The 27,335-nt window shown below is 38.4% G+C and overlaps 1 protein-coding gene across 1 annotated transcript in view; it reads left to right on the forward strand.

Moving 5' to 3' along the window:
• Positions 1–27,335, forward strand: part of SEMA3A (semaphorin 3A) — a 170,150-nt gene that overhangs the window by 38,793 nt on the left and 104,022 nt on the right. Inside the window, exons 2-3 of the mRNA XM_037390047.1 lie at positions 10,106–10,263; positions 13,016–13,078. Of these exons, the coding sequence (XP_037245944.1) occupies positions 10,106–10,263; positions 13,016–13,078 (221 nt within the window). The remainder of the gene's footprint in view (positions 1–10,105; positions 10,264–13,015; positions 13,079–27,335) is intronic.

Genomic DNA, 27,335 nt, shown 5'->3' on the forward strand with positions numbered 1-27,335 from the left:
CATTTGGATGGAACGGAAGAACTGGAAATTCCTTTTTGATGTACAGAACCTAACCTAACCACAGCTTCTAACTGGAAACATTTGATAAATAATAGTAACTAGTTTGAAGTAATAGTTAATCTAATGGGTGCTAAATATTCCACACATTGTGCAAACACAGCAATCATATTCTTTTATCCATGGTGTAACTCCATTGATTTCTCACTAGGGTAAATTAAGAGCAAAATTGAGCATCACCACTCTTTTGGCACTGAATTCTGTGCAAGGTGGATCGAAGTGGTCCCTCCTTTATTTTGCTGCAATTAAAGTGCATTAGCAGAGCTGTGTGTATCTGTTTAACTGCAGTCAGTGCTTTCAGCCCCTTGCTGAAATTAATCGAAACTCTACCCTCATGGATTAGAGTAAACAAGAACTACCAGAAGAGCGAAGGATGTAAGGCCAAGCGTGAATTTTACTCCTCTGTTCTATTAATGTGAAAAGACAATTCCTCAAAGTGCTGGATATGTGATCAAAGTTAAGGGTGGATCCCACTCTGCAAAACCAAATTTTAACATAGGGAGAGTTGATAGCTACGTCTGCAATTGAATATATGAGGTCACTGATTTGTAGCCATGTCAGAAAACCTGGATACGGTCCACCTAAGCCAGCTGCTAAATAAAATATAATGATTTACCTACAAGCAGAACTACCCCAAAGTCTATTTGTATCTTAAATTGCTTGATAATAATAGTAATTTAAAAAATACATCAAAGAAAGACTTGTTTGCTTTCAGACCGAATCTACCTATGGTGGATTTTCCCCCTACGTCACAGTATTTTAAGCTGTGGAGAGACATGCTCGCTTGCAGCTTCTTACACCAGTGAAAGAGCTGACACCCCCACGCAATGAAGGCTGCCCCACTGCAAGCTACCCTCAGTCTCACACCACCTCAGATATGGCATCTAAATCCTTCATGGACCTACCCCATAAGACTCACTCAGAGCCAATGGTATCTTGGTTGTCAAGTACCAAAGTCATGCTTGAAAATGAAACCACCAGGGTTTTTGAAAAATTTCCCTGAAATCCCTAACAAACCTAGCACTTTGTATTTACTAATCCTTTTAAATGAGCTCACTTGGTTTTGAAGTACACTGGCTTGGTATCTGAAACCAAAATTTGTTTAAGAGTTAGAAAATGCTGTAATACCCTTTGCCCTGAAAAAGGAACATACTTGCAGGAGGAAGGATTTTATTATCACAGCTGCGACTCCAGTACATGTATTGACAGTGTTGTTACTTTTGATTCCTAATTGTCCATGGTACGTGAATCATAAAGACACTGACTGGATTTTGGACTTTCAGGTTCAATTCTTAGGAACTTAGGATAAAGGACAGTGTTGTTAAGAGATGAATGAGAAGAAAAAAAAATATAACTGACCTCATTAGGCCAACTTTTCAGAAAGGAATTTTTTAAAACATTACGGTATTTGAAGTCGTTTGTTGCCTAACAGTCCCCAAACATCTTGACAGGTTTTGACATTACCCAGACTTTTATTTTCACCTGAGATGTTTGGCTTTTTTTCAGAAATAATGGTTCTTTGGAAGATTACTTTTAAAATAATTTTTAAAATCCTAAAACTTCTCAAATTATACTTGTGCAAAAACCAGCATGTGGGCATTTTGTCTTTGCATTGAGGATATCTGGCTTTCGGTAATTGTCATGATTATGACCATAGGCATATCCCCTGAGCTAACTTCAAAGTAGCTTCCCTGTTTAGCCTGATGTCATTTAGCCCAGTCATTTAACATGCAGGGTCATCAAGGCACAATTAGATGAGGAGCAAAAGCAATTAATCTTTGCTGACCTCCTAGCCAGTGGTAGGCTCTACAAGTGCTTAAGTAGCATTCAAGGCAGCTCAGGTGTGTCTACACTGCAGCATGGTCAACGTTTTGAGCAAGTAGCTGTACCTATAGAGCAACAGTTCCTTTCCTGCTTTGCTTTTGTTTGAGGAGAAAACGTTCATGAATGGAAAATCTGTATCTTGCTTTTCTGGGGAACAGCCAGTGAGCAAAAGCTGTGCGTTATGCTGTGCTTGGACCCAACGGTTCCATGCAGAGGGCCATGCAGAGGGTGGGATATGACAGTCTTCCCACCTCATTCCTGCTTGGCCAAATGAATTACATTTGTGCCCTGGGAAAACAATTATCTGTGCTGTTAGTAATTGGAAAGGTGTTCATGCCTCTGTGATGATATTTAATGAGGCAAGGATGGTACTGGTTATAGATAAGGTAATCTTTGAAGTGACAGCTAGCCACAATTTCACTTTCTTGATAACCAGTACCGGTTCTGCTTGTTGAAGATTAACTTTCCAGTACTATCATACAAACAGCTAAGAACTGATGAACTGCTAACTAAATCTGGTATCTGAGTTACTTAATGAATGGGATTTAGCTGGCTGTTTACCTGCGCTAGCTCAGATGCTGCAATTTAGTGTCACACAGCGCCACACTGAGCTAAGCAGGCTCTCCAAGGACATATTACCCAAGGGTAATATACAGTATTACCAAAGGTAATATATATATAATTATAGAATATACCCAAGGATAGCTTACAGTGTTTCTGCTATTTGAATTAGCATGTTTAGAAAACATCCTCATTAGCTCAGTCTTTTGCCCTATTATTTTGCCACATTTTAGAAAACCTTGAGAGTTATAGATGTTGTCCTTAAAAACTGGGGGATCATTGTACGAAGCATTGCTTCTGTTATTTCTCCTGAGCACTTTATACCAGAACAAATGGGAAGAAGCAAAGACGTTACCTACTCAAATATTAAGCCAGATAAATTTCCCCTTAGATAACTGCTTAGTAAAACCAAATCCTGGTCTCTTTTCACCATCATCTATTTCTACCCAATTCATCACACACACACAAATGCTGTGGGTAATAGTTATTGTCTGTGATTTTGTAACAATGTTATGCTTATATATCTGTGAAGTTTGCAGTTAAATATGTGCTATAACCTTTCTTACAAAGCTAAATTCATATGAGATGTTACAATAATTTTAAAAATATATGAAAACAAGCTTACATGCCTTTCTTTATCACAGAGGTTAATATTTCTCATGTTTTATAAGAAAACAACTGAGCAATAGGGATAATCTGGATTCACTTTGGGAGACAAAAAGGACAAGTAATGCAAATAATGAAGGGAAAACAGGTTGGCTCTTAAAATCTAAATGTTTTATGTCTTTGAAATATCATGTGACCCCTTCAATTATTGAAATCAAGAACACTTTAAGGGCTGTCATGTAGCTAAATAGCGCTGACATTAATGAGCTAAAATCTTCTCTCAGTTTTACAGTATAAAAAACATATGCATCAGTATTTTGAAGTCAAAGGAGTCCATGCTTATGCCGGTGCAACTGAAACAAAACATTGGTGCAACATTCCTCTGTCCAAGTATCTGGTTTTAATCAAACTATACACACAGCCCTCAAGTTTTCTTTGCTGCAGTGGAAGGTAGGCAGGAGTGTTTCATTTAAAATGCTTGGTTTACATCATGAGTGCACTAAGAACTGTATATCTTGTCCTAGCTACTTCTAATTGATAAATTGTAATGAAAACATAGTTCCCTGAACTGTGTTTCAGAACTACATGTTCTCTCAGAAACAAAAGTATTGCAGGGAAAAAAAAAAAGTTACTGTTTTTTTCTCCTTCCAGTAGAGTTCAGTGAAACCTGGTGATTGGCAACTGTTATGATAAGGTAGATGAAGAAGATGAAAGCTAGGGCTGATTGAACAGCTGTGAGAGGCTCTGTTCCAATTGTATTTTGATTACTGATAAGATAACCCTCCCTTTTCTCCCAGTGATTTATCTCATTCAAATTACAATAACACTGAATTGCCATCAACAACAAATGCTGTGTAGTTTCAAGTTTATCTGGCTCATAATGTAGCAAAAACCCAAAGGTGCTGATTACAAAAGTTTTGTTGTTACATTTGTAAAAATAGATAAACCACTTATTGCACTATGTGATCTCATAGACTTTATAAACCTACTTTTTGTTTCATTTCAGATAAAACTATCACTTTCTGATATTCCAAAGCAGTGTAATTCTAAAATTATGTGAAAGCAGAAGTTTTTGATAATTTTTTCTGTGTCTTTTTTCCTTCTGCTCCTAATATAAAATCAAGAGCTAATTGCTAAAAATAATTTGGAATATTGGAACAGTTTAGATATTACTAAAAGACTGATAGCCTGACCAGTTAAAGTAAAAGATGTAATAAACAAAAGTTTCTACAATTATTTTTTTATTACTATTTTTATTTTTTTCTCAGACAAAATATTAAACAGTGGATACATTCGCTCTCCTTTGTTTTAAATCATTACTCTGTAGAAGTTTGTTCTGACTTAGCTGACATAGACTGTCATCATGATTCTTATATTTTTTTCCTAGAGTGAGTGGCTATACCATTCTCCTTAGTGAGGGCTAGAGCCTAAAGTCCCAGTGATGGCTGATGTGTAGATGAAATAAAGTAATTGAGGTATAAAGCAGTCAGACTCTGAACAGGAGAGAAAAGAAGTTATGCTTCAGGCCATTGGCCATGTTACTAAATATTAGACTTGGGATGGGGTCAAGCTCACCTGATTTGAGACATCCGACAAGCACCCATCTGAGTTAGTTCCTGTCAACTTTTATAATGTATGGAAATACCCCAAGGAAATATCCCACTGCGTGCACGGCAGCCATTGTCTCTTCCAGACGGGGAACGGACTCACAAGAGATCTGGTGCCTTTTCCTTGCTTACATCCCTGGTCTTGCCAATCTCTGCTGGCTAATGCCTTGCAGGAAGCTGCCACGATTTCCTGCTGGTCTCTGCCTTTTCCTTAACTGTTTCGCAGGGATATGACTTCACCATCTACAGTCAGAGCAATAACATGGGGAAGCTACAGGAGAGGCTGGAAGTGAAAAAACAACCACTTCTTTCCTTGCATGGTAAAATTAGTATCTCAGAATCCAGCAAATAATCACTCAGAGTGTAATGACTAGTTTATGCCCAGGATTATTTAGACAGATATACATGCTGATATACAGAACAGGCACAATATGTGTCTGTGTTAGCAATGAATGCATGTGTGAACATGCGGCACCTGATACTCTGCAGCCAAAGTAAAAGCCTGGCGAGAGAAGAAGGAAATGTTCTAGCATGACGTTGTGGGAGGCATGGCTCACAATTCAGCAAAATCCTTGTTTGATGGCATAATACACACTGACTCATCTTTTATCTACTGCTTGGAGATACACAGTGAGATCTTATCGTTGCTGGCAAAGGAATGAAGGTCGAGAATTTTGTGCAACCAGCAACCCACTCATTTGATTCCATGGCATGTTGTGACGAGCAGGACTGCCTGCATAATCCAGACACAATGTGGAGTCACCGGCAATAGGACAGGGCCAGAGCTGAATCCTACTGAGGAAACTGGGAGACATTCCCTCTGATTCTTCTAGAAGTTGATATGACCCCTTTGATCTTTATCAATGAAAATAATCTTGGCTGGCATGTTATTGTGACGCCTACAAGGGGAACACAGGCCAAAGCTCAAAAATTTTTTAACTTGTTACATGGACAGACTCCCTCTTGCTAAAATGATGGTTGGCCTGGTGGTAGATTAGTAAAAAATAAGATGGTTTTCTTTTGTTATGTTCTCCTCTTGACAAACTCTGCTGAAGGAACACAGACATAAAACAAGGTTTACAGTGGAATACCAATCATGGATAAAGCAAACCTCAGGATCTGCCTGACTGTATTCATCTTAGCTATAGCTGTGGTTTTCTGGCTTATTCTTTAATGAAAGAAAAAGTAATAAAAATAAACCAAATCCACATTCCTTGTACATGCATATCTCCATGGATTGCACTGCAGGAATTTGGCCCTCTGTGTGTATACATACTATTAAATTGCAATTCCATTAGCAATTTAAATAACCATGTATTAAAAGGAAGGCAAAAGCTAGGGACTGGTTTTCTTCTGTAGATTTGCCAGCAGTCTGGCAAAGTGAGTGTTCTTACACAAGTCAGACTGGATCAACAGTTAACAAAAGCAAGACCATGCAGACTCTACAGGAAGGCACATCGGAACTTGGACACTGGCAGAGAGAGTAAGACAGAGCAAGCAAGTCAGGACTGTCAGTTAAAGGTACTTGAAGTTAGTAGGAGAATCTGTCCCACAAGCCTTGGAAACTCAACCTCCAGCTGGCTTCAGTGGTCCTCACAAGTGAAAATTCATTATAATATGGTGGTTTTTTCAAACCGTTAGCTTTGGTCACCTGCAACACTTAATAAATGTGGGAAGCAAGCACTGATAACGAAAGCAATGCAGTCTTTATTACCTCCAAAATATCACCACCCACTCTAAATCTACCTCATACAGCATTTTATAGACAATATTACAGCCATAATGTGCAGTGGTTAGCTTTATAGGGTTCACTCATCCCTGTTCAAAACAAGAGGCATGACTGCATCCGAGGAGGTGTCAAAAGGAACTAAGAAAATGCTCTCTGAGCAATTACGGAAGGAACGGTACTCGGCTGCAAGAACTGGTGGAGTAGTATTACCATCTTTGCAATAAAAAATACCTGAAGAAAGCACAGAGGAAGTCAAAAAAGGACTTCCAAGTACAGGTAACCATTACCTGTATGCATAGCTCATGGATATGCCAACCTTTAATACAAACAAAAACAACAAATGGAAAAGGATTAGGGTACGTGGCGTAGACAGTATTAATTTCAGTGACTTATTGAAGGCATTCATCACTTTCCTCTTATCATTGCAATGCAATCTTTGTTGTAAATCTTGGCTTATTTTAGCACTGACCAGCCGTGTGCCTTGCCAGCATGACTGATTGACGGCTAAGAGAACTGATGGATGACAGTACCCTGTCACTGCCATTTCTGTCATTCTCTCAGCAACAGCCACTGGCTGGATACTGAAAAGGCACAGGATGGTAAACACTTTGAAACTAATGATATGAGGAAGTAGAATACTTAATTGGTATTGATTGCGCAAATGCCACTGCTTTGCTCTTCAACAGTCCTTCCCCAAATGTCACATAAAGGAATATGTGTAAATTAGAATAAACAGCAGAGGAACTACAGAGATTATTTAGATTTTCACCTCTTAGTTGTGATGTAGCTCAATCCTAACTAAATTAGTAGTGAATGAGAATTATCAGCACCCCAATTACATTTTTCTCCTCAACCTATATTCTCAACCTGATTCCTGAGAGGGAGAAACCTGATTTCACATAGTTTGAACTACACTGCTTGGAATGTGCTTAGGCCTAATCTTTGGGGCAGTGGGCCATGGGAATCTGGTCGTCTCCTGCAGAAGTCAATAACGGGACAATATGACAGACAGTGCATTAAAACCCAGGAGAAATGTCCTAACCTTAGAGAAGGCAATGAGATTTAGCTTTTAGTTTGACTTTAATTTGCATATTCACAAAAAAACTCACCAGTGTTACCTTTAACATTGTTGCATGCTCTGAAGAGTCACATAAAATTAAAAGGGGGGGGAAAAAATATATATATATATATAACCCTGCACAGCTACACCTGGTCCTTTTATGTTATACTGTGGAGACATATGAACAGAGGAGATGATGATGTAATTTATTCCTGGCTGTAATAAACCTTAGGCTCCATAGTTATGATCTGGCATTTTTCATGAATATTAGAAAGAAAACATCAATCACCATCTGTAGATGTGAATATTTAGAACTCTGCATTAGCAAAATCATATCAGGGTTGTTTTAAACCAAGCAGGTGTGTGCCTAACCAATCTTATTTTCATTTATATCAGTTTTAAATTAGTGTAACATTGACTTCAGCAAACACTTGTCTTTACACTGCAGTCACAAAGGGCAGAATCATACCTATGTGACTCCAAACCAAGAAAGATGAAATAATTACAAAGGCTTTTGACAGCTATATTATAAGAAAAATGATCAGATACAGATGACAGCAAAGCATTTCTAGCAAGAGAGTTCTAAGACAAGTTAAGCAATCAATCATCTGCATCACTCACTATTTAGTGAGTCGACATTCAACATCTGAATCAGTCATTACAATGTAAAGAGAATTAGTAAAGTCTCTAACAAAATGCAAATAAGTGAACTGGAGGACAATACAGTCAAATTCTAGAACTTGGCAGGAAGCCAGAAGAATTATTTTGACAAGACTGCTTGGGGTGATTTGATTTCTTCTTGTTACATTAAAAAAAAATAAATAAATTGAAAACTTTAGTCTTGAGCAGTACAAGATTAAAAAAGTATTCTGTAATACAAATGGGAAAACATAGAATCAGGAACAATATATAGTGCATACTCTTGACACTTTGCTGTCCTGCTACGCAAACTCTTTTTGGTGCCAGTGAGAGTTTTTCCAAATAAGCTCAAAGAACGCTGGGGCAAAACTAGCCTGAACTATATGCAACTCTTCGTGTTATCTTTGTCTTCCTTGAATTTGTTGCCTAGTATTTTTTAACCATTTTATACCAGCGGGCTTCAAAATCCACCTGGTATAAGCAAATGTGAAAAATAGGTTTAACAACTGTGGGACTACCAATCTGCAGGCACTGAAAGTCTGTAGAATCATAAGTACCACTATTATATAGGTCCAAAAAAGCCCCAGCTAACATCTTCTTTGTCCTGGTTAAAATAAAAGAAGGGAAAAAAAAGAAGGAAAATTATTTTAATAAGAAAATGAAGCAGAAGCTTCTGTTTTAACAGCAATTTCACCCTGATTTTTATCAGCATGGGCATTCTATCTTACACAGTCTCATTAACTGGAGTAATGGTGGAAAATGGAATCGATCTTACTGAAAACCAAAGTCCTAGCAGGTAGCTGCGCTGTCAGGCAAAGCCTAGACATCTAAGCATTTGGCAGCTATTTTGAGAGGAGCCACACGTCCCCTTGGCTTGCGTGTATGGCCCAGCTAACACAGTCCTTAGATGCCTGAAGGGCTGTCCATGCCTTCTAGCTATCAGCCCTTGGATCCCAATGTACTTGCTCCCTTTCTCATCTGTCCTCAGGGGTGCGGTGTGAGGAGCTGCACTGGCATCGAAGGAACTGCTCTTGCTCTTAAAACTGCATGTTCGCCTCCGTACATCACAAGGTCGAGGCCTGAACTGTGTCGGATTTGTCATCACGGGAAAAGTTCCTTATTGATGACTGTCTAGTGCAGACATGCCTTGAAATGATAGAGGTGGTTTGGCTTTGGTCCCGATAAGAATGTAGATAAACAGGCATAAAGAAAAAGTGCTTTCACAAAAAATTATACTAATATGGTCTGTATTATCTTATTGGAAAAAAAAAATATTTTTAAGCAGTTTAGGGGAAGATGCATGTGCCTTTGTTAATGTTTGTGATTAGCTAAGAGGATTCTACGGATTCATGTTCTTAAAAAAAATCCTGTCCTTGAAGAGTGCAACGGCTCTGTGTGAAGTTTGAGAACTAGAAGATTATTCTTGAGTTTAAACAGAAGCAAAATTACCTTCTCTAGTTTTAGTCTTGTGGTGGATAAATACACAATTTCAAGCAAAGAAACAACACTCTGTCTGTGTCAGTAAGTTGGGAGGATAATATGTGTAAGTATAGATTGTACATGTTGTTTTATCTCATCAACCAGTCGTTCTTATACCCTTTCTCATAACTTACAGATCTGCATTGAATAGTGTTGTAAGCTGGAAGTAGGCGATTTTGTGTTCAGATGTGCTTTTTATCAGCTGGTCTTCCTCAGGTTTATTCTTGTAAATCTCGCTGAACAAAACTGAACTTTGTCCAACAGTTGATGAGTTACATGGATAGAATTTTACCACCTAAAACCTCATACAGGCTTTTAATTGATTTCACTGACATTTTGACCTTTGTGTAGAGCTGAATCTCACAAGCAGTTTGGGTCTGGGAACTTCAAATAAAAAACATTCGTGGGCCCAGGTCCATAATGCTTTTGCTGGTTTCTGCTCCGTAAGTACAATTTCCTAACATGAAATCTATAAAAGTCAAAATATCAGCCTGTCTTCTATTTGATCATATTGACAATGACAGTACTACCTTTATCTTACAGAAATGTTGGAATCCAACAATATAATCAATTTCAATGGACTAGCTAATAGCTCCAGTTACCATACCTTCCTCTTGGATGAAGAACGCGGTCGGCTGTACGTTGGAGCAAAGGATCACATATTTTCTTTCAACCTGGTTAACATCAAGGAATATCAAAAGGTACTTTCATTCATGTTTTGTGCAATGTAAACATAGACTTTTAATGTTGCAGAATTGTTATTACTCAGACTATGCCAAGCACAGGTAGTTTGTGAATTATGTAGTAAGTGTTTGGATGTCAGGAATACTGTTACAGTGAAAGCATTTGCTGACTGAAATTTATAATAAGCGTATAACCTATGACGGTACAATCTACAATACTTTTTTCAGACTATGAAAAAGTAAATGATGAGTGAATAATCCATCTATTTTCCAAACAAGACATAATTTCATGTTTACTGCTAACACCCCCAAACTATTATGACAGTTTACACAAAAAGGCCTTATTACTCTGTATTTGTTTACAGATTAAAAAAAAAGCTGTTTGAGAGTCCGAGAGTTTATTTCTGTCCTTCAGCCCAGCACTTGAAGGCACTTTGCTTCTGCTGCTTTCAAACCAGAATAGATTTACTATTAATAAAAGAGTACTAAGTCCATAAAATCTTGCCATTCTTGGTGGAGAGTATAATTTTCCAGTAAATATTGGCAACGAATTAAAAGCTGACAATCACTAAAGTGATGTTCTTTTGTTGGAGTCTAAATTAAAAAAAATAATAATTTTTCATTTATTTTAATAAGACAAAATGCTAAGAAGGTAAACGATGGGATGGATGTTTTATTTGTTATATTAAGTTTTTTGATGGCACATTTTAAAATACAGAGAGTACCCTTTTATGAGAGATATATTGCTTCAATACCCAGGGATTTATTTTTTTTCTTGGTGTTCCTGACCTTTTGCCCATTTGACTATTAACTTCCTAAGATGATAGCAATAAATACCTTGTGTTTTCTGTTCAGAGGGAAGACAGGCTATTCATTTGTATTCTCTAAGGAAAAAAGGATAAAAGGAAAACTGGGTATTTTCTTTTCTATTCTCTTTAGAGCAGCTATAAAGGAAACTAGCTATTTATTTGAATTCTCTGAGGGATTGATAGCTTAATGTGCAAAACATCTGGAATAATTAGAGGAAAGAAGGTGTTTCCATTGCAGAAAACAGCTCTGTAGAATGGGAGGAATTGTATCTTACATACTTACATATTCAGATACCTTTAGAAGGCTATTTGAAATTATGTACAAATATTGCTATATTAAATAAAGAATTGTTGGTAACATGGAACTGAATGTTGGCAACAGACGTGAAGAGCAGACTTACAATTTCAACTTAAAAATATAGATAAAAAGGCTTAAAGAATTTAGGTATCTGCTTATTAAAGGCAGGAGAACCACAGAAGAAACTCTGATCAAAATTACAGCACAGCCAGTGCTGCACTTCAGCTCCAGCTTCACCAGTTGTTACTTCCACCGTGTAAAAAAGAGCAAAGATTTCTGTCTAAATGCTGATAGCAACATATGACTGTGAAGGAGCACAACTCCAAAAGCCAAACTTCCCAGTCTATTAGAAGCGGTTCAATTTAGCTGACTTTTGAAACAAATTAGAGGGAAATATTGTGCTGTGAGAATAAGGAAAAAGAACACCTAGCCTTTCGTTTTATGGATTAGAACACTGCTTTGAATAGTATAGGAATCTTTGCTCAAAAGTTGAACTGAACTTGAACTGTTCCTTTTGGGAGACCTCAGAAGTTTGGTTAATGTTTTTCAACCTAGTAAATTTAAATTTTCACATGTCTTTGCACATTTTAAGCTGAGAATAGAAACAGGAAGTAGCAGGAATCCTTGGAGAGAGAATGTGGTCATAAAATTTTCAGCCTTATTTTATAGACTTAAGATGTTCAATCACTGTTTGGATTTCATTAAGTTTTTAGAAAATTTGGAATTTAAAAACATGGTTGCAAAATGTGTTTTCAAATGTCATATATAACTTCTCCTTCGACCTCTTCTGTCATCCATATTCATTCTTTTTTCATTTCTTTTTCAGTACTTTGCCTTTTACTTTCTTTTAACAAACTATATTGAACACCAAGGCTGTAATCCAGACTTATGGCCATTCATATTGCATTATCTGAGGCTCCCAAATGAATAGCCTGGCATTTTATGGGAAGATCATGTTTTATTCTATATGTAATTCCTAAAAGCTTTTCAAAAAAACATGAATAATTGACTGTGAGGGTCTCTGGATTTTCTCTGTATGAGGTGAGATCCATTTTCTGCTAAACAAACACTACAGTAAACCCCAGGTTAGATTTACTTGTGTTAGGGTAGCTCTATAGGAACCGCATGAACATTTCTATTTTGATGGTGTGATACTTTTCAAATACTATGGCTTCCTTTTTATTATTTAATTAATTAAATGCAATAAAAAGAGTGAAATAGTAGATGCACTGAAGAGGGAAACACCTCATTTCTGATGCTGTAACTCTAACATGAGATCGCATTTCCCATAGACCCGACTTATTGTTAGTAAGGATCTCCAATTTTTTGCTCTCAGTCCCCATTCCATTACATCAGATTAAAAACAGTAAAAGAACACTCACTTAATGAAGAGTCAACCCTGTTATTGTTGGTATCCGAGATTCACTGCTGAGAATCACAAGACAGACTATATTTCAAGATTGTTTTTACTGTGATTCCTAATATCCCTATTTTGCTCCTATTGTTTCATTTATTTGTCATCAGAGTTTATGGAAGAAAAGGAAATAAGGACAAGAGTGGGGAAAAGAGAAACTGGGTAAAGGCACACTGTAGCATTTGGCCTGCAATTTGTGATTATGGAAGCATGAAATAACACAATGTGATTTTTGTTCTGTGTCTTTAGATTGTTTGGCCTGTATCTCATTCCCGAAGGGATGAGTGCAAGTGGGCTGGAAAAGATATTCTGGTAAGTACAAATCTTTTTAGCATATTTTTATTTTATAAAAAATTGTAAATATTTTATTATGTCTTATTGTGCTAATTCTTGAATAATTTTTCCTCCTCTGTAAGGTCACACATTTGATCATAAGTCAGTCTTGAGTTATCTCAGCCTTCTTATTCAAAATAATTAAATTTTGTCTTTGTGACCAAGGTTCTAAATTTATAAATGGAAATCATGCAAAGGAAATAGAATTTATTTACAAGAGAAGGGAGGAGAAACATCAGAATGAGAAATAGTAACCCTTGTATACTTGTCTCCTGATCTTAGGATACATCATATTTCAACCTATTTTTGCCCTGCTCCCGTTCCCAGTCCTACAGTGAGTCCCAAGAAATGCTTTCTCTTTCTGGCATCTCAGTGGAGTCAGTGGGTTTCCCTGAGCATTTTTCCTGCATGGAGATCATAGCAAGACTGAAGTCAAAGTTGAAGTCAAAGTGGTTTTAACATTCTGCATCCGTTGCAGTGCCTCAGGAAAGACACTATTGCATTAGATATAATTTTCTGTACATTTTCCCTCGTTCCTGTGTACATCTTATTCTGTGTTTATGAAGTAGGAGAGACACAGCCAGCAGCCCCCAAATAGTAATCATTCCACACTGATGATAACTTCTTAAGTACAATATGGGAAATGGGAAGGCAGGGCTGAAGAAGGGAAAACAAGATAAAAAATACATGCATGCAGTAAGCCAAACAAATACTTGCGTAGCGTAGCCAAATGGGAAATCAGTGATGTTGCCAAGGTATAACTGAGAGTGGAACTTGGCCCCATGTGTATATGCTATTGGCCTGATTTTCAGAGATGATTCTGTAAAATATTCATAATGCCAACCATATGTCTCTAGAGAGCTTCATTTGAATAATTTCCTAGGTCATGATAAAACCAGTTTCATCGGTTTTTGCTTAGGCCATAGAGGACAGTTGTCTTCATAAAAAGCCATTTGCGAACAGTAGAGGTGGATTAAGTAAAAAATAAGAAGTATGGGCTAAGCTACATATGTGACAGGACAGATACTTGGGCTTTCTCATTACACATAAATAATACATTTATATTAATCCATCTTTTTGTTCACAAATAATTTTCAGGAGTGCTTTGCAAGGTGAGAACTAGAATATCTGATATTCAAGGTGTTTTTTTTTAAAAAAAAAAGGCTAGTGGTAAATGTCCAGGCAAATTAACTAACCTTGCAACTTGATTTTATACTATTGTGATATTAAGTAGATATTTTTATAGCTGGGGTTGAAACCTAGAAAATTAATAAAAGATTCACTCTTTTATTTTGTACTTTATTATGTACTCTTTTATTTTGTAATGAATCTTTTTAGAAAATCACAACAGTAAGGAAGAGTATGTTTTATACGTTGCGCTAGGCTGATTCCAACCCCTTCATTGTAAATAGAGAGACACTATTATTCTGGAGTGAGCTGGGAAGTTCAGGTCCCCGTCCTCTGACTGTGGTAAGCTTGAGAGGACTATTTGTGCTGCAACTGTTTTATTCACCTTGATTCTTTTGCTTCCTGTGATATTGGGACAGCTATACCTGCTGATCTGGATGAAAGGTGAAGCCTGTACCACACTCCAGTGCAGCGTGTGCCCCTTGCACATTAGCTGCATGCTCTGATCCTTTGTGTGTGCATTAGAAGCAGCACTTCCGTGGGCTGGTGGAAAAGTATAAGCCAGAACAGGAGCAGAGAGCTCAGGATACAGTGCAGCCCAAACTGAGGGTAACAGTAGTATAGCAAAATGTGACTAAAATCAAATAATTGGTTTTCAGAAATATTTTTTCACATATATGGGTTGTTGGGGGTGGTTTTGCTTTCTTTTTTAAAATTTTTAGAGAGCTCTACAAGTGTAGGTAAGACATTAAAAAAAATTACGAAAAATGTACAGGTTTTATGTGACATGTGTCCAGTTTTCGTAGGCAACTGGAAAGATGGAATATATATTTTGGTGTGTTCTGGTCATCACCTTTAAATATTGACAGCTACCTATTCTTGCCATGAAACAGTGCCTTATGAAATATTCAATGTAACTGCCTTAACTGTAATTATAGATGAAGATTATGGATCATTTAAGAAACTTATTCCTCCCTCATTTATTACTTAAAGCTATTGTCAGTACCTTGGGAGTGGGAAATATAAAGGCCATAAAAATAACTCAACAGACTCTCATTAGAGGGAACAAGAGAAATAGAGGACAAATAGTGTGGCGTATAAACCACGCTTGATTTAATATTGCTTTCAGCATGTACCGCTGCTAAGATATTAGATACTCCTCACTTGTGACGGTTCAAAACTTTCTGCATGACAGTCTATACTTCTGCATTGAGGTCTTTTTCTTAAAAAAAAAAAAAAAAATCACTTTTTTTAAATTATTGATCTCCCGGGGAAGTCAGTGCTGAAAATGCAAGTCCCCACTAATAGGCCAGGTGCACTGCAGCAGCTGCAGCACAAGCCTAACCCCAGCTCTGCCCTGCTGCTAACCTCAACTATGACCTCCGAGATTTCCTCTCATAATTATCAGTGGTAATTTACTGTCGTTTGCACTCCTTCAGAGGGATTCCTGATACTGATGCTGTCAGTCATGCCCGTCTCAGTGTGGTGGGTTTGGAGCTGGGGACAGCCCTCACAGGGTCTGGCAGAGCGCAGCCATCCTGGGCTGGACCCACTCTCCTGGCATCCCTGCGTTCCTTGAGCAGTCATTTTCATTTCTGTTTCTTAAAATGCTTAGTATATGTCAATTAGTTAAGCTTTGCTCACTGTATAGATAGACAAACGTTTTAAAGTATGCTTTGGATCTTTTTTTCTTTTTTTTTTAATATGGGAAAGCTTAGAAAAGAGGCTGAGGGACTCCCCTGGCTATGCAATACTTACAGCAGGACTCTCTGATAGAAGTTAACTGCTATGCTTTCCCACAAAATATAGATTTTTTTTCCCAATAAAATTGTAATTATAATCCCTAATATTATAGTAAGTACCTAATATTACAATATATTTCCATTTCCTCAATATAGAGTATCACAAGAACCAAAGTAACATTGTTCATGAAAAATTAAAGACTATAAATAACAAAGAAGATATTTGATTACATAATTCATCTAAAAGAGCAATTCTGTGAGGATTTCTTGCTATTCTGGACTTCAGTCTCTCATGTGATCTATTCTGGTTGCTCTAAGTCCTGTGAATATTTCTCATGATTCCTGACCAGACCTTTGTAATAATCAAAGAAGACAAGTCTTTTCAGAATACTTCTCAGCTTTTATACTGAACTTCCAGTACAGACATGCTGCTAGTCATATCCCTCACTAGTGAGCCTCAATATTTTGGTTTTAAGATCCCACAGGCACCTGGGACCCAGCAGAAACACATGGCAACCTCCGTATTACATATGGGTTAAATAATAGGTAACTGAGAAAAAAGAAAAGAAAAGAAAAAAAAAGGTTGCTACAATTCCACTTTGATATTCCTGGGATGTCATAAACCAGCAAAGCAAAGCTTGGGTGATTTGCAAAAGTTACCAGAAACACTAGTTAGTTTTGCAGGTAGGGCTATGGTAGGGGTAGCTTCTTGACTGGAAAGCTAATCTAGTCCTTAAACTATTAATTTACTGTTGGTTTAAAAGTTTTGGCTGCTGTTTAGTCGATACAGCTCTGCACTAGGTTTGTCTGAGGCAGCATAGCAGTAGTTCATGTGGTACACAATTGATCAGAGAAACCCCTCTCAAAGGGTATGATAGATTTCTACAACTTGAAAGCTTTAAAGATGTGTTCCTGAAGGGCACCTTAGGAAGTTGTTTTCAAGTGTGATTTTCAAGTGTGATTTCTAATTTATTTAGCCGCTTGTAAAGATCCCAGCTTAAATTAAACTGTTGAAATGGTCTCTTCTGGCCTTGACATGTGTAAATCTTTAAAATTTCAATGGGTACTCTAACAAAGTTACATAGGACAAGCTATGTGATGACGGATACTTATATGCACTTTGCATGCTGTATGAAACTTGCTTCTCCCTGGATGTGTCGGGTGAGAAATGAATGTTGATATACAAACAGACACAAAGAGTAGCAAGTACTTTTACATGGTGCCCAGCGAACTTCTACATATTCTCTGTCACGTGAACAAGAAGGTCCATACAGAGAATCACACTTTCGTGTCATTTCCCTTAACAGCTAAAGTGTATCAGCCCGATTGTGTGTGCATTAGCACTGACTGTATTATAATTTATAGGCAACAGACTTCTACTTGGGCTATTTAATTGTCATTATGTTTTACCTAGTTATTAACTCTTACCTGAATTCAACTGTGACTGACTTTTTTATACTTGATAGTTCTCTTGGTGGTAATTTGGAATCACTTTAGATCAGAAACCTGTTCCCAGTGAAAAAGCGGCAAGACTCTATGCTACACGTGATAGAGCTATATTCTGCACGTGCTTTTTTGTATTTAAATGTGGCTGGCACTTTATTGTTGAGTTTATGGTTCATGCAGGTAGAATCACATGGCTGTAAATTAATTCACCATGTCATTTGTTATGATAATACTTAATTTAAGCCAAAATGTTTGTATGCCATCTTGGTTTATGCTTCCTTTAAAGTTTTCCAGCCCTTCCCTAAATCACAGGAAGATTAGTAATTCCATAGGCTTATAGATCCATCAGTGTGCAATGATTTCATCTGAAAAGAAAGACGAAAAAGGAGAAAAAAAAAAAAAAAAAAAAGATATGTAACTTAGCAAGTGTCCTTCAGCCATATCTGGTGATACTTTGGAAAAACAAAGTTGGCAATAAATGAGTACTATTCCCTTTAACTCATTTTATTATTGTTGTTGCCTTAGGGGAAATAGAAGACCACGGAGGCAGAAAGTAAAAGTAATTCTTTTCATCTGTTATTGTAAACAAAGATCTGAAGAGGGAATCTGAAAACTAAATATACAATGCTGGCTGGATCTAGAAAGCTGGCTTCTAAATTCATCTGACAGGCACAATTTTTCTGGTTCAATTACGCCTGGCCCTTTGGGTGTGCCAAAGAGAAGCTCATCCCTTTGTGCCAGGGTTCTTCCTTTGGAGGATATCTACAGCCAGATTCCCAGCTTTCCATCCACCACCCCTCACTGCCATCCCCATTTTCTTTCTGGCTCCCTGTCTCCAGCACAGCACTGAAATCCTTGGACAGAGCCTAAAGGCTCAGGACCCTGATCCAGCCTGGGGAAAAGTGAAAGGTGAATGTCCTCTGGGAATAGGGAGGGGTAGAGTGAGCAAAAATCCAAAGCAATGGACCCCCGCTGAGGTTAGGGACAGAACTTACTGTCGGTATTACCTACTACAAGAAGAAATGTGACTTTTGAGCCATTTGTAAGACAAATACTGCCACTGCATACACCTTTCGACTCCATCAGCTGCCCCAGTTAGTATGCTGAGTTCCTTAGCTTGAAAGCTGCTCACTGCTCCATCTCATCCACAATCTTTAATGTGGGCATGATTTCCTACCAAAGCATTTCTTACCGTTGGGGTGGTGAGTGAGACTTTTTGTAAGTAGTGTGCTGCTTTAATATTGCTGCGGCATAAAAGTGCATTGCGTAGACTACAAACAAAAGAGAAAGGTGGGGTTGGGGTGGGGTTGGTGGGGGGTGTGGGATGAAAAAAACCCTACAACCCCTCACTTTGAGGTGAACTGAGCTTAGCAAAAAAAAAAAATAAATAAAATAAATACATACATACATACATATATATGTTACACTGGAGTCTTTCAAAGTTCCGTGGAGCGCTCAAACAGAATTCCACCCCCAGGGAAATTCTCGTTGTGGTAGCTCCAGTTCTTGGATGGACCCCCACAACACACCCACCAGCATAAAGCTTCATTTATGACTCTGCGTTCAGATGTTGATCCTACAGCTTGTGTTCATTTAGGCATTTGCATATATTTCTTTATATGAACTGACCAAGGCAAATCAGTTACTCTAAGGTCATAACTTGTGTACTTATATAGAGGAAGAACAAAGTTGGCGGTTGTTCATATTTTCATATTTTACCCACTTATGTATCATGGGAATTCATTTGAGTCTTTCAGTGTGGGGAACAAATTGATACAGTTCAACGAGAAAGCTAATTTTCCAATTTTGGGCTTATTTCTGTTTATAGGTGTGACTACAGAAATTTGCTTCTGAAGGAAACTTAATATTCAGCAGATTTAATGCAGTCTTGCAGAAATGTTTCCTTTCTTTTATATTTTGAAATGCAAAGTCACAGAGTTAGCAAAGGGGAAGTAAAGGAGGAATGAGGAAAAATAATTCCCAAAGTTATGGGGCTTAATGTTCTATCAATAGGTGTCCTCATGAGCCCTTGTTTGGCCTTGGCAAAGTCTGAGAATTACTTTTATTTACAGCTGAGTTACCAGCTGTTGCTATTTCAAATTTATGTTGGGTAATTCCTTGTTGTGATTTATTGCATCCCAGGGTGGACAGAGTAAATGTGTTCTTTGTACATTTCTTTCCAGAGAAATACATTAACTGGACAACTAGTAAAAATGATCAATATGTTTAGTCCTTGTTTCCTTTCAGGGCTTCAGACTGAAGCTCATGAAGTTAGAGAAAAGCCTTTCCTTTGGCGCCAGGCACATCTCTTTTTTTTTTTTTTTTTTTTTCCTGAATTTGCTTCACATTCTATTTTAGCAAACAGACTGGGGTTTTTTGTTTGGTTGTTTGGTTGGTTTATTTTGGGGATTTTCTGTTGCTTTAATAAAAGAAAGGATAGTTTAAAAATTAAAGGTAGGTCTGCTCTGAAAGATCACGTATCACAGTTTCTCTATACTCAAGATATGGTCACTATGTCTCTATTACATTAGTACAGAACTGATTTTTTTTTTCTGTGGTCCTGTGACTTAACATACACCAAATATAGGTCTTACTAAACTCCTCCCTGCTGCACACAAGTCTAAAATATTGTCTTTTTGCTTTTGTAATAAGTAAATGAACTAAAGGGAAAGTTCTTTAAATAACCTAGGAAATGATACACAATTATTTCCTATGTCAAAGCTAATGCTTTGTTCAGTTGCCACACCTTCATGTCAACAGAAGATCTTTAAAGAAACCTTTTCAGTGCAGAGAAAGTGTTGTATTCTGAAGATGGTGGAACAAGAAAAGTTAAGAACAGTAAATAAAGAGTGAGTCTGTATCTTTCCCTCTTGCGTTTGTTGGCTTTCTTTTCTTTTTCTGAGTGATTGATGGGATTTGTGTTGGATCAAATCATCTATTGATCTTTTTTTCCCTTCGATAATTCCCTCCTGATTAGTGTCTTCCAAAACTTTTGGTTGGTTTACATGTATCATGTGTGTATACATATACATACATACATACATACATATATATATATAAAACAACCAAAACCACAAAAACAAACAACACCCCCCCCCAAACCAACAAAGAAAAAAAAAATCTAACATCAACCCAACCCCCAAAACCGCTCAGCAAACTCGTTTCAACAATTTCACTTTGGTGCCAAATTTTGTCTGAATGGGCATTTGAAACTTCTGTCACTTAAGGTTTCACTGCTCAGTATCTTTCTGTGGTGTCAAAACAGTTCAATATCCACACACAAATTTCTGGATTCCCACAGTAAGGCACACGTAACTCCATAATCTGTCTTACAGAGTGCGCTTATTTAGAGGCACACATATGGCTAAGCAACTCCCGCTTAAAGGTGTTACAGTCTTTTGCTTCCTTTCAGCGCTTCATGGTTTTGCATTCACTTTCAACACAGAAGTTTTGAGTGCATTTTTCCGAGGTGGCGGTGAGCGGAAGTCCTTACGGGATATGCCTTGTAGCATGCTGAATAAAGGCAAACTGACTGGTATGGAGCCAAAGTGCTTTATATGCCTATAACAGGCTTGACAACCTGTTTGTCTGAAATACTCCACCCCATTAGCAGGTGTTGAACCTACTCGGAAAGGCGGGGTGTAATCTGATTTCTCCAGGAGACAGGTGATTACCCCACCCAGATAGGAGAGATGAGAGTGACTCTTCAGATTTGCTGCGGTTGCAACTTAAATTGCTGCTGGGCTCAGTGAGACTGCTTAAGCTGAAACCGGACAGTATTGTTCATTTCTTTGCTAATAAAGCCATGCCCACAATGTGGGACAGGTTTACATAGCAAAACCAATTTTGTTTTAAAGTTAGGGTCAGAAAAGAACTGGCTTCCGCTTCACCTCAAAGCTTCCCAATGCTGTGAGTTATTCCTGAAATACTCTTCTGTTCCTTAAATAAATTCATTCTGTGCTGTAGGAAGTGCACGCTACTGAAAGAAAAAACAATCGAAAATAAAGGAAACTTGCTAACACTCATGGAAAGGTTTAGTATACAGTGATCAGGCTGCAAAACCCTGAAAACCCACTTGTGTGCCAGACTGCACCCACAAAAGATTTTGTTCTGTCTTGTTAGCTGTGCATTAACCTGGTGTATAAAAATATGAAATGGTCATTAGATCAGGTATGTAGTGCTACAGCCTTTTCTTGGCATCCCTCTAGCTGTTCACAGGTCCAGAGCAATTATTATCTGCATCTGCTAAATGCAGATGTAAGGACTGGAAACATGTCTTGTAATTTGAATATACTTGATGTGGAAAAAATGGGAGAAATTTTACTTCCCAAGACGACTAAGTCAGATGGTGAGCGCTGACGATGGAGATCTGAAGGACTGATGTGTTTAGCCTGGGCAGTCAAGGGAGGCATCTTTAAAGCATGGCTTCTAATGACTTCTCCTAATGGTTTCTGGCTGAAGACTGTTTTGAGGACAGACCCTAGGGAGTATTCTGCCTGGCTGAGCTACCTCCATGCTTAGCCTTAGTGGTAAACTCTGGGTCAAATGACCAAGTACCAGTAGTGACTACCAGATTTGCGAGTAGGTGGGTAGACAGGCAGGGAGACATTTTGTGTTTCGTGCTCACTAACATAAAGGAAAAACCAGAAGAGCTTTCCATCTGCTGTGCAAGCGTGCTGACAATACAGCTGTTTGCTAATGTGGCGTGCGGTTTTGTGGCTTGAAGGAATCAGGATATATCTGCTTTTTTCAGTGGCTTTTTTTTTATCATATGCTTTGTTAGCTGGCTTCTTTTTTCTGGTCTTGGTGCTTTAAAGGTTTAAATTCATGCAGACATCCTGCAACTTGAGTAAATTATACGTTTTAAATATTCTCATGAACTCTTGTCATATCAAAAAATCAGAGAGATAACAGGCATGAATGAATTGGAAAGATAACTGGAAGTACAGTAAGCTGTACCAGGCAACTGAAAATGTCTTATCAACCCTCATCAGCACCTGAAACTACTCAGGGCACATCTTGACAGCAGAGGAAAATCTAGATATGGAATTAATCAATGGTTCCTCTGCAACGTTGGCAGCGGTCACCATGCATAAGAGTAGTGTCATTTCTGCCATCTCCAGAAAGGTCAAGCCCTCCAGATCACGATCCAATAGAAGGGCCACTGAATATGGGGATCTGTCAGCATTTTCAAAGCTCTGAGACGGGAAGACAAGTACAATTAGAATTCAGTCCACAAAATAACATAGATTTATAAAAGAGACCAGATATTTTGTTTACCTCTGCATACTGTAGGTTTATATTGGATTTGTGTATGCACACACACTGCTTATAGGGCTCTGACTAATGGGGACATAAGTTAATAGAGAGCCCTTTCTGTAACACAGACCCCAACACCTGAGCTGCTCAACTGACTTCACCCAGCACTGCTGACTGGTTCTTTTTCAGAGGGTAGGACTCTAAAACATTGATCCTGCTAATTGCAAGGTAAAACAATGACAGAACAGGGATGGAAATTATGTTATTGATCCATATTGCAAGGGGCGCACAGGAATAAAACGCAGTCTGCAAATATTTTCATGTCATCTGGCCTCCCCCGCTGTAAAATGATGCACCTGCCTGTACAGGTTCAGCTAGAAGGTTATCTCATCAAGTACAGGTGCCAGGCACCGTTTCCCCACCCACCAGGGCTGGTACACAGTTTCTAGTACTCGGGGACTGTCCCGTTGCTGCCAATGCAGCACTTAGCACAACAGCTTTGCAGCAGCCTTGCCAACTAGCTTGTCCCGATAAAATAAAATTTTAAAAGGTCATTGCATTTTAACAGGACTGGAATCTTTTGCTTTGCTCCCTGCGTGTTCTGGGCCTGTTTAGGCAGATTGTGCTCTTTCACCAGTATTTTTCTAAGTGTTACTGTAATAGAAAGAGGGAAACAGTAATAATGTTTAAGTGATGTTACTGCATTTCACAAAAACTTGCAGACAAGCAGCAAGAGCTGTGAAAGCACTTGCCATGTAGAGCTCACTCTGAACAGGATTTTCTTGTACACGCTTACTGACATGCTAAAGTGTTTGCTGGATCTAGCTGAGAGTCCATCACCTGCGTACATGGCAATCACACGTGTGCTTATTGCGCTAACACGCCAGAAATATTTTCCTTGAAACAGTGCTGCTGAGAAGGATACCTAACCAATACAGACTGGACTGATTGCAGCTGATAGTAGCCCACTAGCAAAAGAGAGAAGTTAAAAGGCTGCCTGATAAGTCTGGAACATCTTTCAGCAGTGTGATAAATTTGAATGACAGCAGTAATATCAGGGATTACTTATTCTCCATGGATATCCCTGACCTCGTCATTTGAGAATTCAAGTAATTGGGCAGAAGAAGAAGAAGAAGAAGAAAAGAAAAAGAACAACAAAAACCCACCAACCCCAACCTAAACATATTAATTAAACTCATGCATGCAACTTTATATGGAAACTGTCCATCCATTCTGATTTGAAAGAAAAAGCACATATTTATTTAGTTCATCCAGCTGTTAGACGATAGCTTTAAATCCCCTTGTCCATCCAGTTTAGACAAAGCCTTCTGATATTTTAATCACTTGGCTATGTGAGAAGGCTGAAATAAAGGGAGAACGTATTACAGGGTCTGATCCTTATCGGGATTAAATTGGCAGAAAACTGTTGAAGTTAATGATACTGTAATGGATTAGTTAGCCTTCTACTTATTGCCCTGCATAATCTGCCCATTTGCATTTGCTGTAATATCTGAGAAGCAGTATGGATATCAATGTTGGTTAAAAAAAAAAAAAAAAAGAAAAGAAAACCCAGCTTTCTTAAAATAAGGAGAAAAATCTGGATATTAGTTGGTCACAGGGACTTACCCTTTAACTTCTACTTAAAAAGATGTTATTAAAAACTCTTTGCTGCATCAGTAATCCAGATCGAAGGCTGTAAGTTCCAGGCTTCTGGAGGAGTGATAATTACTGGAAACTCATAAAAACCAGCTAAATTCTGTTTTAATTTTAATACACGGAGCAGATGTTTTGACAGATGGATGGACTTTATTTTTGTAACTGTCCGGGAAAAGTCTGCATAACACAGACTAATCAGTGTTACATATCTGTAGTGTTTGTTTTCCAGTCTTTCTGCATTTGGCTCCTATGCTTTTAGTTTACGACATTTTCTTTGTAATTTATTTTTTCAGGCTAATCTCTCTCTGCATAAGCTCTTCTATCAATTTGGTATATAAATATTAGAAAACTCTTAAAAAATAAATGTGTGTGTTTGGTTAGGAAGTCAGACATTGATCTTCATATAGTGGGTGCCCTTCTGGAAAACTTAATTAATACTTTACCTTCTCTTCAAGACAGGCCCTCTGCCCTTATACATAGTATATAATGTATTTATACTATGTATATATACATTATGCATATTATATATATACACATTATATGTGTGTATTTGATATATGATGTATATATTATATATATGTGCACACACATTATATGTGTATATATATGCTCAGCGTCTCTCTGTCCTGACACATTGGACCTCTTTGACTTTAATTCACACTCTGAATGTAAGTGACAGTCTAATAATTTCTCATTTTGTTCTACAAGTAGGAGTTCAGCAGAGCAGAATGTGCCGTGGGGTTGGTGCTTTGGCTGTGTTACTGCAGTATGATGCAAATGGTTTTAGCCACTTTCAATAAACTGTCAATATGGAGCTGGGGGTCCGAATCCCATAACCTCCTCAGACAAGTTTAGAGGAAGTGTAAATGTCCATAGCATACCTGAAGTTAAAACCTATTTCTCTCTCAGGAATGCCCAGCAAACTTCTGGGGCAGTGGTCCTGCCTGGTGACCACATGAGCCTTTAACTCCTTGGTGAACACATGAACCTTTAACTCCTGGACACAAGGTAGAACGGCTTCACTTGGAGTCCTTGTGTCCTTACATGCCAAACTAGCCCTGGGAAAGCCTGGAGTATCTGCTTGGTCTTCAGTGAGGGATACGGTCCATATTCCCTCAAGCAGAGAAAGAGACTGGATTGTGCCCCACATCTGGGGTGTGCTTCAGCTATGGCACGTGGCAGAGCCGGGACTGGGCATGAGCCATTTCTTCAGCTGTGCTTTGGAGGATATTGCCAATCGTGCCATCACAGGACTGTTTGCAGAAGCAGATCCAGCAGTTACCCTGTAAAAACATTTTAAAAGTAGCTATCTAAAGAAGTTCCCTCTGTCAGGGCAGAGAGAGAAAGACCTCACTGGCTATGCTAAAAGGTCTTGGACATGATGTAGGGGCTTAGCTGCTTGGATTTGAAGACAGAGGTACTTCTGTACAAGGCCAAAGGCAGAACCTACAGCTCTTGGGGAAACCTTATACCATTTATTGAAATATAAATGAAGATTAATCCTCTCCAGGGGTAGGCAAGATAAATGAATGGGGGTTTTAAGGACTGCAGTAACTCCCACATGATGTACCTAATTTTCTATTTGAATATCTACCTTAATCATTCTGTACCATATGCAATCGCTTATGCTTTCTACTTTATGTACGTATATATAAACTCAAGCTTTAGGGCATAAACCAGTGTTTAGCTTTATGTAGACAAGAAAAGTTTCTTGATATTAAGCTGCCCATTATAATAAACAGGATTATGAGGTGGAAGAATTTATAATGATTCGCTACAGTGATTCCAGTGCTCCTCTTCTTTAAGATTTGTTTTCATAACTCATCCAAGTAATACTTTCCTGCCTACAGAGAACTTTGCAAACCTTGCATTCATTTTCATTCACATTATTGGGCTGAAAGTAAACTCCCACACCACTCTGCTTTCACATATGAAAAAAACCCCTACCCTGATTTCCACCTGGAAAACAATTTTTTTAGAGTCCAGTTTTCTTCCTGTGGCTATTGTACTTGATAAAAAGCATTATCCAAAGGGTGTGGATATGTCCAGAATATGTTCCCTTTAAACAACATCAATTTCCTGGGGAACATGAAGATGGATACAAAGGTATGGAGGGGCTGGATGGACTCCCACGCAGACAGAGTGTTTGAATCCCCAGACAATTTGTTCCTTACAGATTCTGGCTTCGGGTTACTTCCTCCTCCTCCAGTGGATATTTTCTGCCGTCTGCTGTATTTTACCAAGATACTGCATTTCCTTTGTCATCTTTGTCTCCTTTCCAGTGCCTTATTCTCTGAGATTATGTAGTGAAATGCCTCGTTCTGCTGGCAGAGACCTTCACACTAGCAATATAGCGCTGGCCCAGGGGTCTGGCAGGGGGAGATGCTGTTGCCAAGTGGGACAAACCCAGTTAGAGACACCCAAGTCATTCCAGGCCTCCAGCCAAGGGGGTCGGAGAGCTGCTTTGTAGTCAAGTTGATGTAGCCAGCGGTGTCGGGACCAGCAGAGCTGTCTGCCAGGTTTGAGCCCTGGCAGTGCCTGAATGCCATTGTAGGAGCCTTGCCACGAGAGCAGGATTGGGGAAAATGGGAGTCAGTCACCCAGGTCTCATGTGATGGCAGACCCACGTTGCATTCAATGCACACACACATCCCCTGATCAGAATATCTGCCTCGTCCTAAATGTATGCTGAATTTTAGAGTCCGAGGAAACCATTCAAAGCTGTTAAAGTCGGTGTATTACAGGTCCATGGGAAGCTTTTTCATCCCCGAGGCACAAAACCCAGGAAAACCTAATATTCATCATTGCAAAGCAAACTCTTGCTATGTTCAGAATACTAAATGCATGGGCACAACATTTTCACACGTGATGCTGTACCTGTGCAGCTATACTTAAGCACAATTAGATGGAGGAAGGAATGTGATTAGTCTGCAATGGAAATATGCGCCTGTTGCTATTGTTCCAGGGAGAATAACACCTTCTCCCAGGCAGGGCAGAAACTTCAC

Source organism: Falco rusticolus, chromosome 5 (genome assembly GCF_015220075.1).
Source record: "Falco rusticolus isolate bFalRus1 chromosome 5, bFalRus1.pri, whole genome shotgun sequence".
In the NCBI taxonomy this organism is placed as follows: domain Eukaryota; kingdom Metazoa; phylum Chordata; class Aves; order Falconiformes; family Falconidae; genus Falco; species Falco rusticolus.